Source organism: Oscarella lobularis, chromosome 2, assembly GCF_947507565.1.
Source record: "Oscarella lobularis chromosome 2, ooOscLobu1.1, whole genome shotgun sequence".
Classification (NCBI taxonomy): Eukaryota; Metazoa; Porifera; class Homoscleromorpha; order Homosclerophorida; family Oscarellidae; genus Oscarella; species Oscarella lobularis.
In genome coordinates this window covers 2,303,031-2,319,165 of record NC_089176.1, presented here as the reverse complement: position 1 = coordinate 2,319,165, position 16,135 = coordinate 2,303,031, and the positions used below count along the sequence as shown (strand labels likewise).

Here is a 16,135-nt window from a genome sequence, read left to right as displayed (position 1 = left end):
CAAAAGGGCCTGTAGAAATGTGACATAATCAGAGTAGTTTGGCAAACGTTCGAATGCATGATCTTCGACAACTCGTGAGAGGAAAGTTGTTCTGGAGAAAGGTACGGTAGTGTAACAGTGCATTGTTTTGATTCAGTTTCAATGTTTCAACAAGTATTGCTACATCGTTCCCCCAGCTTCTCTTTCAAGTTGCTGACACAGATAAAGCAAGGTTCTGCCCTGCGACAGTTCATTTGCGTCATGTCTCCTCCTCGCTCTTTGCTATTACTGCTTGTCTGCACTGATCTAATCCTCGCTAGTTTTTACGAGGGCTGTCAGCACCACTGCGCTTGCAACTTAAAAAGAGGAATTGTTGACTGCTCAGGGAAGCCGCTTACTCGTTTGCCTCCCGCCGAGACTCTGCCTCGCAATGCGACGACCTTGTATAAAGCTTGATCCGGTTGCACATTCATCTCACTAATCGTATTTAGCCTTTTCAATCACAGCTCGATTGACTACGTAGATTCCAAGTACTTTCAGCGTTTTCAGTTTTTGACAGAGATGTAAGTGTGTAAATTTAGGAAAGATATAGCACCTTCTTTTATTTTCTGTGCTTTAGCTTCGGTTCCTCTAATAAACTGTCAAAGCCGTTTCTCTTGCCAGGCAATCTTAAGCAACTGTATGATGTACCCGGAAAAAACACGTCCTTTGTTGAACATGTGAAAATCTAGCGATTTGAGCTACAATTGTTTGCGTTCAGTTAAAGGTTTTTTTCGGAAAGGAGTCACCTACAACAAATTGATTAAGATGTAAGATGAATTTTCTGGAACGTGCACAAGCAGTTTGGATATTGTATGGCAGAAATTTGAGAGTGAACAAAATCATCCATTTGGAAAGTGGGGCCTTTTTCAACATGTCTCAGCTTCAGACTTTGTATGTATCAAGTAATTCGAAGAAGGCCAATCTAACATTACTTTTTAGAGACTTGTCCCAGAACAGCGTAGAAGCCATTGGTGTAGAAGGATTTAGTCACCTTCCGAATTTGAGCTCTTTGTATGCAAAATTGGTGCTGGGCACTTTTAATTATAGCAAGCAGTTTTTATGTAGAGACATTTCCAGCAACAACTTGAAAACGCTTACAAAATCGATGTTAGTCTCGGTAGGAAATTGCAAATATGGTTTTTTCACATTGTAAGCCTAAATCATAAACAACTAGCTGAATCGCTATTTGAAATTAAGTCGAGGAATTTTTAGGGATTTGCGTGTGAACTCTATCAGCGAGCTTACGGCCGATGCTTTTGACTTGCCCTGCCTCGCTCAATTGTAAGTTACCCTTTTGCGTCAGCGCATTATAAATGTGCTGAGTGCAGAAAACTTTTACAAAATCATATTCACAAAGTCGACTACCAAGCCTTTGCTTTGCTTCCTCGTCTTATCTTTCTGTAAGGAAAAAGCGGTGCTCTATTAATATATGTTTCCAATGTGTCTATTTCTTGAAAAGTAATCGAATGATTCATTATTGTAGAGACCTATCTCAAAATGAGATCCAGAACTTGGAGAAAGACACTTTCAAAAGCCAAAAGGACTTTTATTACTTGTATGACACAGTCGACTAATGGTTTAGATCGTATTTTATTTACTTATTTAGAAATCTGTCAGAAAATCGACTAAAGGTTCTGGATGGGACTCCTTTTCAAAAACGAACCTTCATTTTGAAATTGTATACTCTCAGTTATCTTACATCATTAATTATCGACCGTCTATTTCTTCTTCAATGAAGAGATTTATTTAACAACAGCATTTTCGATTTAGAAACACTACTGGAAACAGTTCAAGTCAAAACTTTGTACGTCTTATAGCGGAAACTTAATTAACACTCACCGATTGAAATATGCATTATGCTTTTATGCCAAATCAAGAGACGTTTCTTGGAATCGTATAAAAGAACTGCCGGCTGAAATTTTGAACAGACCGTTCCTGCACGAAATGTAAACGTTCATATCTATATTTGTGTACTATAGTTGTATAATATGATGCAGACATGCGGCGTACAACAGAGTTGCGGCTGTGAGAGCTGCAACGTTCAGAAATTTGACCAACTTGAAATTCCTGTATACTATTGTATACATATAGCTAGTGCAACCTCTGAATACTTTGAATGATAGGAATTTAATCGGAAATAACATAACGACTTTCGAAGATGGCGCGTTCTCGGATTTGGGCAAAGTGAAAGAAATGTATTAAATACCCGCAGTGGCCATGGGACAAAATTTTATGAAGTGATTCTATAGATATCTACAGGACAATCCACTTCATTCCCTTCCGAGAAGCGCGTTTTCGTTCTCATCACCCAGTAGTACAGCTATGTTAAGTCATTGGATATATGAAAGCATCATAGTAAAGCAATTTTTTAGTTATCTCAATTGTTCGGTTGCAGGAGAATTGCCGCCGTTCTCCAATACCACTCACATGTGGGTGAATGGGGTAAATTGATTTTATGGTTATGTTCGATTTCTTTCCAAATGCAGATACTGTGTAACCAAAGCGACGAATGTGACCCTGAAAGTACCTTTTATGTCGGCTGGTTACTTGTCCGCAAAGGGATACGTTTGTCAACGAAATTGCTGTAGAGATAGTCCTAGCGGATCAGCACTTTGCACTCTGTGCCCAATAGGAACATACGGAGATTCGTCGCTTCTCAATCATAAGTCCTGCTCTCTGTGTCCTCGAGGTTAACGATTTCTAATATTTGACAGACATTTCAGATGAGCATACGTTTCATAGGAGGATTCTATCAAGATAGAACGGGACAGAGCAAGTGTTTGTCTTGCGGAAAAGGGAAGTACGTGCCTTCGAAGGGAGGTAAAAGCGCAGCTGACTGCATAGTGTGTCCAACGGGAACTAACACCACCGACGAGGCCTATTACAGAGCTTGCTTCTGTTTGGACAATCATTACAGGTTCAACAGATTTGGAAAGTGTTACGTTTGTTCTGAGAATGGACAAAAATGTTCGAACGACTATCTTTCGGTTGAAGTCGGCTATTGGATGAGCTGGAACATATCCAATCAATACAGTGGAACGCAGCTCGAAAACGAATACGTACACTTCGTCGAAACTTTACAGGTACAAGGTGAAAATAATGCTGTCGAGTACGCCAAACCGTTCCCGCAAATTCATCGGTGTCCCATTGAGGGTAGCTGCAATGGAGTCGACGGTAGTCAGAAAACGAGAATTCGTGAATCAGACATGTGCTCGAAAGGCTACAAAGGCACTCTGTGTGCCGTTTGTGAGCCGTCGTACTACTCCTGGTTTAACAAATGCTACGAATGTCCGGCTGCATGGAGAACGGCTTTACAGCTATTAGGAATAGTTGTACTTGTGAGCATAGTTATTCTACTACTTTACTTTGCAGCACGAGCTCAAAAGAAGGGCAGACGAAGTCTAGTCGATCACATTGCAGCAAAGATCAAAATCGTCGTCGGATTTGGCCAAGTGATGGCCGGAGTCGTTCAAGCACTGGCTCATATACCGTGGCCAAAAGTGTTGCTATCATTCGGTCAGTATCTGAAAATCATTGAACTGAACGTTATCGCTGTAGCAGCACCGTCTTGCTTGGCCAAGTCACTAAGGCTCAATGCTCTAACGACTCCATTATTCACCACGTCTTGTCAAGCGGTCATCATATGCATCATCTGGACGTACTATGGAATCCGATACAGGGCTCTACCGAAATTTTGTAAACGCGGTTCTGTCACAGAACGGGATGATGCATCGTCAGCGCAGTTGTCGTGTCTGCAGAAAACTTGGTGGCTGTTGTTTATATGCTATCCAGCCACTACAGCTCAAATAGTCGCCGTTTTACCCTACAAACCGTGGACGTGTTTGAACATCTGCCTGTCGTCTGACAAAAACGAACCGTTTTGCAAATGGTTTTTGAAAGCCGACTTGAGCTTAGAGTGTAAGTACGACGATTCTCCGTGGAAGTCGGTGTGGATCATTTGCTGGTCACTGACGATATACGTCGTCGGTCTTCCGATTCTGCTGTATATTGGTCTGTATTACAAACACAAACGTTTTGAAAGAACTGCTAGTGAAGACAGCGACGATGAATCAAGTGATCAGTTTGCAGCTCATTTGCCAGTTTCGTTCCGCGACAATGTTGTTCATTCTCTTCATTTCCTGAACGAGAATTACGAGCCAAAGTTCTGGTACTGGGAAGTGGTGGAGATCACCCGAAAACTCGTCCTTACGTGCGGAATTCAATTTTTCGGGCAAGACAGCCACTCCGGTGTAGCAGTAGCCGCGATTTTAGCAAATGTGTTTCTACTTCTGCACGCTCAATTTCAGCCAATCAAGAGGAGGTCTGAGCACTGGCTGCAATTGTTGTCGCTGTTTGTCATATCTCTAAATCTAATGTTTGGGACTCTCCTTGTTCTGTCTCAGGCTATTTCTAGTCAAAAAGATAGCAGCACCTCGTTGGACCAGTATGTCTATTCAGGCATCTTGGTTGCGATCAACGGCTTATTCGTTCTTTACATATTGGGTAAGTTAGCGATTAGGCTGGTCTGAGTGTCTTGCATTGACAGTGTTTGATCTTAGGGAAAATTGTAATTCAATTCATCTGGTCGTGTAGAAAAGTAAAGGAAAGCCGTCAGAAATGTCAGTTCTACAATTTTCTGGTGTACTTCCTCAGTGGTGAATAACATAGCGCAGTGGTAGGTAGGTCTTTGGCACTCGATGGCGTAGAAAACGTACACAAGCTCGATATGCATGTATTGCAGCACAAACTATCACTTAAGATTGTTAACAATGTAACAAAAAACTAGAAAATGTAAATGAAGCGTGCTACGTAAAGTATCAGGTTTGGAGAGAAGTAGTGAGGCCCCCTTTCGCCACGTGGCTGCCACAAGTTCAAAAATGCGTTGTTTGACCGTCAGAAGGTCAAAAAACGTGCTCTTTTGAATTGGAGAACTTTTTCAAAAAGTAAAAACGACACCCGATATTAAACCCCGCGGAAGACGGTGCTATGGAGATTTATACGATACCAGAATGCCTTGCTCACGTCATTGCTAGGAAGGCTGGCGGCGCCAAGCCCTTGTCAAGTGAGGAAATTGACCAGCCACCGGGCATAATGGTCACACCTTGGGGAGAGTTACCTGCTCCCTTCTATCCTAGCTCTTCGAACTCTGATTGTAGATGCACGAGCTGGCTATTTATACTCGGAGAGGCGGGGCCTGATTTGTAACGCAGCTTTACAGCGCAAAAACGAGCGTCGTTTGGAATGGGGAGTCAATTCGAATCAACTGCAAATTCAATTCTACTATCGTTTTGAGCAAAATTTCGCCACAATTCGGTTTCAAAACGAGAGAAAACGGTGAAGGGAGGAGGAGCTAACAGAAAATGACATCAGTGTGTGACATCATTGTCTGATGCAAGAGGATAGGCAATACCCTACGAAACGCGTCCTACAACGAGCAAAGCGCAAAAATAGGCCACGAAAGATGAATTCTATGCCATTCTAGAGTCGTTCGGTCGCTATTCGACGCAAAAAAACGAACGTATGCGTGCGTACAGCTCCTAGAAGTGATGTACAGTTACGTCAGTATGCTTAGTCAGCAAAATTCAAGAAAAATGGCTGCCGGCTCTCGATCGAACGAAGAATCCTTTCACCAAGCGAACGTAGCTTGAAAAAACTACTCGACCATTCAGCACGGATAATAAAATTCAGACATAGAAACTGATACGGGACATCGAATCTGATCAATGCAAGAAGACGAAATTCCGACGACAGTAAGCGGCGAAAACCACTCATCGAGGCGTAGAAATCAGACGTTTCATCGTCCAGATTATCGACGAGCGGTGGGGCCTTCCGCTCGCCTCGAAATGGCGCGGTTTGCTCGGCTTGGGCATTTACAGCGTTCCAGGACCCCATCCGTCGCTAAAACTGCGTAACGCAAAGCATTTCGAAAGCGGCGATCGATTCGAATCGGCTCCGTTTAGCATGGCTACCGCGCGACAGAGCACCGTCGCGCGTCCACGAAATTTCACCGCAGCGAGACGTGTGGAATTCGGCGACGCGAAAGTTGGCCAACGAAGGGCACGGTACGCAGACGAAGCGACGAATCGAGGAACCCGGTTAGCGAGAATTTGTTTTCGTTTTTTTTTTTTCAGCGGTTTTCGTGCGACTGCAGGAGAACATGGAGCGTGCGACGTCCGAGACGAAACGCGAGATGCAAGACATTTTCGTCATTTTGTTTTATGACGTCACGTCGGGATTTTTTCTATAGATTGGTCCGGACTAGTCGGGAGTATCGCGCTATAATGAGAGCGTGTACGCTAAGTCTCGAAGAATTAGCGGACAGTGGTATGTTAGAAAAAAATTGTCATCAAATCAAACTGTGACGATTTCTTTCTGTGGTACTAGATAGCGGTGGAGGAGAGAATAATTGGCTAAAGGCTCAGGTAAAGGGGTCAGATTGTTTTCGAAAGCGACGCGACTCTGTTCTCTTTTGCAGTACGATGTGTCCAGTATGATGGAACTTGTGTGGCATTTGGTAGAAATTCTCACTCTCGAATCGACTCCCGGTATATGAGAACAGGCGGTGGTCATACATAATTGCTTAGTGACTAGACTCCTATAGGAAACTGCGTCGTGCCTCAGTTGCTGGATTGGATTCGTTTTCACAGTCCCGAAGTGAATCACGTCGTTAGAAAAGTGACAGAATATTCAGCACCTGATCGTCATCACCACTATTGGAATGCTGTACGATATTATCGTCTTGACAGACTGTGTAGAGCCACAATCCTTACTTTCGTTTTGTTTTAGGTCAAGATGCTGGTTCTGTATGGAAGACTCGAGGAAGCGAGGAATTTATTGATGCAGCACCCAGCGCGGAAACCGGGCACTCACGACGTAAGAAACTAAAATTGTTTTTTACATTTTTTCAGCCTTTCTTTCTTTAGGCTTTTGCTAGTCTAGACAGTCTGTTGAAGAGAATGCCTCACTTTCATGTACACGTTTAAAGTTGATTTCTTAATTGATCAACGAAATCAACTCTGCATTTTTAGAGCAAATCAAATGTGTCCGATTATGCCGTCAGGTGGCAACGATGGCAAATTGAATGCATAGCCGAGAGAGACAAGGGCGCCTTCTTGGGTCAGCCTCACCTTGAGCAAATTGTCCAGGCATGACTTACCGAAAAAAATATTGGTTATTATTATCAACACTCGTACATCACGTTAGATTCTTTGTGGTGACGAAACGGTTTTTGAAGATCTCAAGTCAGCAATATAGATTCTTTGACTAATTCTTTCCCCCAATGGTCTCTTCATCCAAAGGGAGTTGTGCAACACGTGGTACAAGCAGATGGTTGTACGGCTTGTGTTTTGCAATCCCACGGTGAGAGCAATCGACGTCCAGTATCACGTGGTAAGCAGTAACGCTATCAGACAAACGAAAAGAATAATGATAACTTCACATTTAGCCTCCTTTGGAGACAGACGATGACTTGGGCTTGCTTGATGAAATTCTTCTCGCCGCCTTGCGCTATAGCTTGGAAGACGTTTTGTCTCTAGCCAGCTCTTGCACGGGCAACTGGTGGGCTGTCGCTCATCTGACGGATCTTCTTCATTTCGGCGGTCATCTGAAAGCTTTTAAACTTGAGTATGCACGTGAACATTTTTGCTTTTTTCGCTCTACTAACTAATATTGCTGGTCCCCAATAGATACGGTCCTGGCTTGAGAGAGTTTCTATTGCTAGAATATGGAAATAGTCTAATGCATCATCAAAGGTAAAGTATTATTTTTTTAAATTGAGAATGTTGGACCTTTGTGATGTTTCAGTTTGTGGGAGGTTTCGGCGGAGTACTTTTCCTATTGCCCAATTCGTGGAAGGTGAGGCTCAAGCAGTTTCTCACGTGGCAAACTTTTGATCTATTTTTCAAGGGATCATATTGAGGCTCTTCTTGATCGGGTTCCCCTGGAAACCGAAGCGAAAGCAGTGAAACTTCTCCACTTATGTCGAAAATACGATCTCCCACACCAAGGCAGAAGCATTCTTGAAAGTTTTATATAGTTTGATTTATTTTTCTAGGTCAGAGCTTGTGCAAGGCAATGACAATGCGGGCTCTCTTAAATGGACGACTCGGATCAGCACTCAATTGGTCAATTAAATCAAAAGTATTTATAAGTACCGGTAGTTGTTTATTCTCACTCACTTGCATTTCGTTTTCTTTATTTTAGGATCCTTCTTTGGCAGCTGGAGTAGCTGACAAGTTCGTTTTTGAGAAAAGACGGCTACTTTAGCTAATATTTAATTTTAGGATATTGGATCATTATGCTGAGGCGGGGGAATTTATTGGGTTGGATCTTCTTGATCACTTGGGACCAGACATGCTGATCAATGAAAAAATTATATTTTTAAGTACAAAAGAAGCGCGATAATAAATTTTTAAAAATATTTGTGAAGGTAAATACCGAGAATTTCATCGTCTCTATGAAGACGCAAAATTTGAAGCTGCAGGCGAAGTTCTAGTGACTTTGCTCGAATCGAAATTGGCACCCAGAAGGTAGAGTGGCCACTACTTTGAGTATCTGTTTTTTTGTGAGGGCTCTTTCGGGTAAGGTTTTGGCTGGCTTTACTTGTGGATGCATTGCCTTTGCTTGAAGTTGATAATGTAAGGGGCATTGGAGAGTCTCGATGATAATCAGATTAATTATTGATTTTTTCAGATGGTCTTTAATCAAGAGCAGACTTACGTCCTACTGCAGTGCTTGGAGGAAGTCGATGGCCCGGAAGTAGATGAAATATTGCCAAAGAACGAGGCTGAAGAGATCGAGGTAGAATATTAATTAAAAATTTAATTAATATTTTATTTGTGACTGTTTTCTAGAATTTTGAAGAGGATAAGATTGAACTATTACGATTAGGATTGGCACGAAATTTAGCAAGGGGAATTTTAGAAAATTGAACGAGTCTGTTTTTGTATTGCATTACCGTGCGCTATATGGAAAAGAAATGTCTGAAGCTGCTCTTCTTAGTCGCGTAAAACAGCTGGACGAGATCGAGAAGGTATTCTCTAACTAAAGCAACGGCCGTTGGATCATTCTTCCTCGCAGGACATTGCCAGATCGATCAATTACGCAGGAGAGGCCCTCAAAGCACTCGCAACACCAGAAAACTCGGGAAAGGCGCAAGAAAATGCCGAGTCTTTTATAAAACTAATACACGTAAGGAAGAAACAACCGCTTTCATTGGCTATTTATGAATTTCTGATCTAGAACGTGGAACATCGTTTGTCAGATCAAATCAACTACTTGAGCGTCGTCGCGACCGCACAGTGGCACGGAGATTGCGTGTACGGGGACGAGAAGAGACTCGACTTGACCTGCCAACGAACGGAGCTGATAGAAAAGGGACTTTACGCCGTCGTCGACGCCTTAGAGCAGAAAAACGATACTAGTAATGAAAAGGAAGAACGCATGGACGTTTCGTAGCAGTTTTTTAATGAATCGAAGTAAATTTGTCGTGAATTTGCTTAACGTGCGCTACCTTCAAATCGAACAGCTATCGAAACCACAACCAGAGATATAAAAGAGTACTCTATTTTATCTCTGCCACAACTGCGCGATGCAGCGCATTGGCAGAGCGTTCTGACACAGTGCTTGATGCAAAGACGTCGAAGAGTCGCAAGAGAGATGAAATCAGGCAGTTAGATCAATGGTAGGCGAAATGTCGACGTAAAAACGAAAGAGAGAGATTTGCACGTAAGGTATCAGGAGGAGTTACCGCGCTCTGTGCAACAGAGAAGTCCCATGCATCTTACGCTTCCTGATTTTGTCAAACTCATGGAATGGAAACTTGCAGTTAGTGACATCATCGATTCAACTAATTTTTTATTGCTAATTTTTTACTGCTTTGGTCAGAGGGGTAAATTCAGACCGCGACTTGGTCAGCTTGTGAAAGAGAACGAAGATGATAGAGTCGTGAGAGTGACAACAGAAGCATTCCAATTGGCTTCCGGAGAGGGCAATTTAAAAGAAGGTGTGAGCAGACTGACAGAGCTGAAAGCGGTTGGTCCAGCGACGGCATCTGGTAAAACAACCAATATCGATTTGTTCCTTATGTTACTATTTTTTATTTATAGCAATATCATTATGTGCTGTTCCAGAATAGCTCCTTTCTTGGCAGATGATTATCGGCTGCTTGCATGTTTCGAGACTTGGGCAAGGTGCGCTACAGTATTTGTCTTATGCAAGGTGGAAAAGCTGAAGAGCTGAATAAAGCAGGTTTGTATTCCAATTCTTATGACTTTCTTTTTCTTTTTAGTTTTTTTAGGTGATAGTGAGTGTGGTTGGACGGCTCGCAGCGTAGAACTGGCTCTCTGGATCGTTCATGCTGCCGAGAAAATAGGCCTGTCATTGAAAAATGTCAGACGACGAGAAAGTTCATAAACGAATGGAAAGAAAACGATGTTCGACAAATGAAGATTATGACAAAGGAACCGTTTCTAAGAAAAATTGAACATGTGTTCAATTAATTTGGTACGAGTGGGTGAGTGGGTCTACAGCTCAATGACAATTTTTCTGATTATGTAGGCCTCTACAACGGAGCAAAATTGATTAATTTATCAATCGTTATTTGCTACACTTGTGACGTCACCACTTAGCGCGCCCGTTCCCGGAAAAGGGCGCGCATTGTGAGAAGACTTAATTGGCCTCCTTTGTCATTATCGGCTGTCTGTTACTTTTTTCCGTCTTCAGTGTTTCAAATCGACCCCACCGGCAACAACGCACGAAACGCAATGTCGGCTGGCATCGCCGTCTTGATTTTAATCGCGTTCGCCGCCGAATGGCGCGAAAGCGACGCGAACCCGTCGGTACAGCTCCTCGTAAACCGAACTCGCTGCCTCTCCAACTGCTACGCCTACTCTTCCAAAGTAAAAAAACGCGACGAAACGATTGATCGCCCGATTTTCGCGCGACTCGTGCAATCTCCCCCACTATCCGCGCGACGTGCACTACTCCTCGCCGAAAACGAAAATCGGCGTCGATCGCTCGTTTTGTTCGCTTTCGTCGAGCGGAAGATGCGATCGACAAAGCGCACAAAATAGCCTAATCGCGTTTCTGCGGGCGTCTGCGGTGCGCGTGAGACGATGGAACGTTCTCTTTGTTCTTTTTTTCCCAGGCGTCGTCCAACTACCCATACGTGTGCAAGAGCTTGCCGTGCTCACTGGTGCGTAAAGACGCTGATCGCTCCTTTTTTTCCCCCACTTCGCGCTTTTTAGTGCCTAAGTACCTGTGACATCGAAACGGTTTTTGACAACAGTTTTGAAAAGTGCAAATCGACATGTTTGGGATCAATAGTAAGCGGTGTAATTTGAAGAGTTATCGACGTTATTGGTCCGTTCAGGCTGCAAAGGCTGCCTGCTCTCGTGCGTGCGAATTTATCAATAGCACAAAGACTGATAAGACCGGTAAGCGACGTTAGGACTGCAGCACCTTTTTATTTTATCATCCTTATGTTATCCATCCGTACAGTAATGAAATCATTTATTAGTATATTGAGGGTCGCGGAGGATGTTATTAGTTCATTGATCGATCGATCGATTGATTGATTGATTGGTTTTGCTTGACTTCAACATGCTCTTTTCTAGTTCATGAGACGTCGGATTATCCACGAAAAATTGTCGTAACCACCGTCGAAAACGGGACGTTGAAGTGGGAGCAGAAGAACGGAGTTTTCTATGCAGGAAGCTCTAAGTCTAAACGTCTGGCCGTGCTCTATTTGGTGCTGAAAGCCGAGGTGGATCCGAGCAATTACAATCCGGAAAACGAAGCGCAATTCCATTGGACATTTGCGGCCATAACAAAGGTAGGTAGAAAACCGGCTTGCTCCCAGTGCAGAAAGCTGAAACGCGTTTCTATGTTTCAGTCCAAAGCGATGAGTTTCGATGTACTAAGGACGCCGAGCACGATACAGTGCAATGAACACTACACATTCAAAGTGGCTGCAGTGAACAAATACGGCTTAAGATCCTATGGTCCCATAACACAAATCATTTCATCAGAAGGTACGAAGAACGAAAATCGGCTGATACCTACGAATTTTTTAGAATTGAGCGTGTCCGATTGTTTGACGTGGTGTCACCCGCGAGACTGTTCCGTTCCCGATTACTGTGGAAATCACAACAGAACGTCTCCTCTAAAGCTCGGGCCGCTGGATCGCAAGGACTTATATACGTGGAACGCGAATTGTTTCAGTCCCGAAGCGAGTCGCGTGATCGAGTGGAATCCTCTCGACGTCAACTTTACGGGCGACTATTGCTATTCGCTCTACCTGGTGGCGTCGTACTGCACCGAAATGGCCGATCGCGTGTACTTTTTTCGAAAAGTTAGATTTTGGATCTTGTGTTTGGCTTTCGTATTGTCAGTTTTCTTTGCCTAGAACGAGTCGTCGTTTGTTCTTGATCAATTGAAGCCGGACTGCAAGATCTATATTTTTGTACGCTTCGAATTATTTTTAGTATTCTTGTTTATTATGAATTCTATTCTAGATGATCGCCGGATCTCGAAAAGCGGCTCTTAGTGATTACGATCAAAAGTACGAACTCGTCTTGAAGACACCCGGTATTGCGGACTAGATAAACGATTATAAATTATTTATTATAAACTTTTTCTTTTTTTGCGTAGATCCGTTCTCAGATCGCAGTTTCTGCTGTAATATCGTCTCTCCTACTCGCCAAAGTCTTCTAGAAAAAAATGTTTCTGATTAGGTAGCGGCGACACGTGGTTTCAAGCGAGCGAGATCACCTTCAACGTGACGACGCGAAAGTACGAAAGCACCTTGTCGTGGCGGAATCCTCCTCGCGTGCCAGTCGACAGATTTGAGCTCATAGTTCTCTTTCATAAAAAAAAGAACAGCTTTGGGCGCGTTGGCGAACCAATTTCAGTCAAGGCGAAGGACGGAACGGGTCTCATCTATGCAAGGGACTTGGAATTCGATCCCGGTCGCGTTTATTCAGTCACGGTGAGAAATTTGGAGAATTGGCGTTATCGTTTTTTTTTTAATTTCTATTTTCTTAGCTTCAGCCTATTCACTCTAGTAACGGTTATCAATCGAGTGCAGTGACTATTATCGCGCAAGGTAGACGGAGAGCTCTCCCATGCATGTCACGTATCTTATCTTTGGTAGGCGCTCGTCTCAACGCTGTTACGGTGTGGAACGATTCTCAGAACAAAATCGTCACGTTAGCTTCCACTTCATTAATTAATTAATGAATCTCTTTTTAATAATTTGCGTTTAGTATTGACTGTGCTAGCCAGTGGATATTCGTCAATTCAGCCATATTGGCTTGCCGTACGAGCCACTGCAAATCGTCAAAGTGTTTATACCGCAGTTATTAACGACTCAGTTCACTTCGTTGTTTTAGTTCGTCTATTGACGTCGTCGTTAGAACGGCGTGTCAGTACAGACGTTACTGTCGACTAGTTGCGTCCAACGTCACTTTTGAAACGAATTGCACTGGAGAAATGTCTCTGAATATCTCGTATGAATGTGTGTCAGGTGAGACGTGAAGAGTTGACGGCATGTTCTGCTTTTATCTGTCGCGCATATGATCAGGCCTGAAAAGTACCGTTCCTCCTTCAGTCCCTTTTCATGCGGATAAGTCGTCTGCTCGACTCCATAGCCTGAGTCACATTTGTCAGCCTTCGCCGTCTGCTAACTCTCCGTCTGCTGTCTCTCCGTCTGCTGTCTCCCCGTTTGCTCTTCGCCCGTCTGCTCTCTCCCCGACTACAGCGAATTCTTTGTCATCAGTAGTAACACTGAGTTCTTTGCCATTACGGCCGTCTGCCGCTGTCAACTCGACGACAGGTTAATTAATTAAATAATAACAAACTATCTAGAATCTAGTTCTTCGCCAGTACAAGACGACGCGTTTCTTGTTGGGACGGGAGTCGGATGCGTTTTTGCCGTTGCAATAGTCGCTGTTTTTTTCTTTTATTGGTATTGGAAGAAAAAAAGAGAACCAGCAACGTCATCGAACAGAAATGGTAGGCAAACAAGACTCTGTTGTTGTCTTTTGTCATTATTTTATCATTAAGAAGTGCAAATGTCAACGAATTTCTCTTCTTTTGGCAAAAACAAGATGCTCCCTGCTATTCCACCACCGAATCAAGAAGTCTGCTGCAGCGAAATTGATTGCAATACGCCGCTAGATGCAGTCAATACAGAAGGCGAACATTTTTGTCCTCCTCTGCACCAGCCCGAGTCGAGCTTCACTACGGTATCAAAATTGGATCAGAAAATAAAAAGTTATATTCTAATTTAGACTTCCACTTCTCCCTTGTGGGAGCCAGCTAAAACGGAAGAGACGTTATGCGACCAGTCCATCTACAGATCTCAGTAGAGGAAAACTCGGTTCTATAAACTTTTCTGTCCTTTAGTTCTTTGTTTCTTAGAGATTGAAAAAAATCAATACTATTAGTCGCATCCAGGCTTTCTCATTGCACCACATCTGAACTCGAATTTACGGCCAATATATGACATCAATGGCTGTCTCATTTCAAACTTCAAATTTTGGTTTTCTTAACGTGCGCTACCCTCAAATGGAACAGCTATCGAAACTGCGCGATGCAGTGCATTGGCAGAGCGCTCTGGTACAGTATCGCACCGTGCTTGATGCAAAGACCTCGAAGAGTCGCAAGAGAGATGAAATCAGGCAGTTAGATCAATGGTAGGCGAAATGTCGACGTAAAAACGAAAGAGAGAGATTTGCACGTAAGGTATCAGGAGACGTTGCCGCGCTCTGTGCAACAGAGAAGTCCCATGCATCTTACGCTTCCTGATTTGGTCAAACTCATGGAATGGAAACTCGCAGTTAGAGGCATCAGCAGATCAACTATTATTTTTTGATTATATCTTGGTCAGAGGGGTAAATTCAGACCGCGACTTGGTCAGCTTGTGAAAGAGAACGAAGATGATAGAGTCGTGAGAGTGACAACAGAAGCATTCCAATTGGCTTCCGGAGAGGGCAATTTAAAAGAAGCTGTAAGCAGACTGACAGAGCTGAAAGCGGTTGGTCCAGCGACGGCATCCGGTAAAGCAGCCAATATCGATTTGTTTCTTATGTCAGTATTTATTATTTATAGCAATATTATGTACTGGAGTTCCAGAAATAGCGCCTTTCTTGGCAGATGAATCAGCTGCTTGCATGTTTCAAGACTTGGGCAAGGTGCAGTACACTTTATCATACTATTTGTCTTATGCAAGATTGCTGGTGGAAAAAGCTGACGAGCTGAATAAAGCAGGTTTGTCTTTTAATGCCAATGACTATTTATTCATTTTTTAATTTTTTTAGATGATAGCGAGAGTGATTGGACGGCTCACAGCGTAGAACTGGCTCTGTGGACTGTTCATACTGCCGAGAAAATAGGCCTGCCATTGAAAATATCGGACGATGAGAAAGTTCGTAAACGAATGGAAAGAAAACGATGTTTGACAAATGAAGAGGATGAAAAAGAAACCGTTTCTAAGAACAAATGAGCATGTGTTTAATTCGGTACTATGGGTGAGTGGGTCTACATACAGCTCAGTGACAACAGAGTGCCTCGGGCATCAAACGGGGTTGTGGTAGGGAAGGAAGCCTGCTCCTAATTAACTTTTAGATCTCTTCGCATCCGAGCTTCTTCTAGGCTGCAGTTCTTCACGCACAAGTCTGTAACTGCTTCATTTTTCCTAAGTAGCAGCTTGAAAGGATCAAATAATGAGACCCCATAATGGGCGTCTAACTCTCTCCCCATCTGTGAATCCCATACTAGCAGTCACAGTCTCGCAGTAACGTACTCGTGGAATATTTCTTATGCGCCTTTAAGTGTTTTTTTCAGGCAACGGGCGCGTCTAATAAAATTCGACTCAAGGATTTATCCTCACTTCGGCTCTATGTACTAACGACTTCTGGTTGTTGTACCGTATGAGCAGGCCTTCAATAATTATATAAGCCACATCCTGTTTGACATACCTCTCCCCTACTCATCACACGGCTGCCTCGTCTCCCTTCGTACCTGACGTCTGAAGTGAAGGCAAGAACAATCCAGATCAAATTTCGTTGAGAGACGAGATGACTCTTTTTGAAGCTCTCCTTGTTGCCATGAC

At 43.3% G+C, this 16,135-nt stretch overlaps 5 protein-coding genes and 1 pseudogene across 5 annotated transcripts; all 6 read left to right on the top strand.

Moving 5' to 3' along the window:
* The first annotated feature begins 17 nt into the window (after positions 1 to 17).
* On the top strand, positions 18 to 4,763 carry LOC136183404 (uncharacterized). Its single transcript, XM_065970022.1, has 20 exons — positions 18 to 422; positions 471 to 542; positions 599 to 658; positions 711 to 788; positions 841 to 912; positions 961 to 1,032; positions 1,087 to 1,170; positions 1,234 to 1,302; positions 1,350 to 1,421; positions 1,505 to 1,576; positions 1,628 to 1,699; positions 1,760 to 1,825; positions 1,899 to 1,967; positions 2,019 to 2,090; positions 2,145 to 2,216; positions 2,271 to 2,345; positions 2,394 to 2,450; positions 2,508 to 2,710; positions 2,764 to 4,524; positions 4,581 to 4,763. The coding sequence occupies exons 1-20, from the start codon at positions 142 to 144 to the stop codon at positions 4,682 to 4,684; spliced, it is 3,483 nt and encodes a 1,160-aa protein (XP_065826094.1). The 5' UTR covers positions 18 to 141; the 3' UTR covers positions 4,685 to 4,763.
* A 712-nt stretch (positions 4,764 to 5,475) lies between these two features.
* Positions 5,476 to 9,007, top strand: LOC136183406 (nuclear pore complex protein Nup85-like). Its single transcript, XM_065970024.1, has 26 exons — positions 5,476 to 5,539; positions 5,594 to 5,660; positions 5,710 to 5,771; positions 5,827 to 5,929; positions 5,982 to 6,083; positions 6,153 to 6,213; positions 6,269 to 6,345; positions 6,406 to 6,443; positions 6,497 to 6,566; positions 6,623 to 6,744; positions 6,808 to 6,894; positions 6,945 to 6,992; positions 7,050 to 7,166; positions 7,225 to 7,262; positions 7,320 to 7,410; positions 7,466 to 7,644; positions 7,707 to 7,772; positions 7,825 to 7,875; positions 7,927 to 8,027; positions 8,075 to 8,160; positions 8,224 to 8,255; positions 8,304 to 8,404; positions 8,450 to 8,549; positions 8,606 to 8,657; positions 8,713 to 8,820; positions 8,874 to 9,007. The coding sequence occupies exons 3-26, from the start codon at positions 5,745 to 5,747 to the stop codon at positions 8,949 to 8,951; spliced, it is 1,935 nt and encodes a 644-aa protein (XP_065826096.1). The 5' UTR covers positions 5,476 to 5,539; positions 5,594 to 5,660; positions 5,710 to 5,744; the 3' UTR covers positions 8,952 to 9,007.
* Positions 8,999 to 9,477, top strand: LOC136199977 (mediator of RNA polymerase II transcription subunit 11-like). The gene is made up of 3 exons (XM_065990297.1): positions 8,999 to 9,052; positions 9,100 to 9,210; positions 9,262 to 9,477. The coding sequence occupies exons 1-3, from the start codon at positions 8,999 to 9,001 to the stop codon at positions 9,475 to 9,477; spliced, it is 381 nt and encodes a 126-aa protein (XP_065846369.1).
* Positions 9,478 to 9,533: 56 nt separating this feature from the next.
* Positions 9,534 to 10,434, top strand: LOC136199975 (uncharacterized; annotated as a pseudogene).
* On the top strand, positions 10,316 to 14,473 carry LOC136183405 (uncharacterized). The gene is made up of 20 exons (XM_065970023.1): positions 10,316 to 10,524; positions 10,579 to 10,919; positions 11,168 to 11,215; positions 11,268 to 11,345; positions 11,393 to 11,456; positions 11,637 to 11,854; positions 11,915 to 12,053; positions 12,096 to 12,373; positions 12,428 to 12,484; positions 12,537 to 12,609; positions 12,673 to 12,699; positions 12,756 to 13,009; positions 13,066 to 13,126; positions 13,175 to 13,229; positions 13,287 to 13,364; positions 13,413 to 13,546; positions 13,604 to 13,855; positions 13,906 to 14,034; positions 14,086 to 14,267; positions 14,313 to 14,473. The coding sequence occupies exons 2-20, from the start codon at positions 10,785 to 10,787 to the stop codon at positions 14,388 to 14,390; spliced, it is 2,340 nt and encodes a 779-aa protein (XP_065826095.1). The 5' UTR covers positions 10,316 to 10,524; positions 10,579 to 10,784; the 3' UTR covers positions 14,391 to 14,473.
* A 116-nt stretch (positions 14,474 to 14,589) lies between these two features.
* Positions 14,590 to 15,817, top strand: LOC136200156 (uncharacterized). The gene is made up of 5 exons (XM_065990499.1): positions 14,590 to 14,717; positions 14,767 to 14,860; positions 14,912 to 15,080; positions 15,133 to 15,291; positions 15,342 to 15,817. The coding sequence occupies exons 1-5, from the start codon at positions 14,590 to 14,592 to the stop codon at positions 15,524 to 15,526; spliced, it is 735 nt and encodes a 244-aa protein (XP_065846571.1). The 3' UTR covers positions 15,527 to 15,817.
* Positions 15,818 to 16,135: the final 318 nt, after the last annotated feature.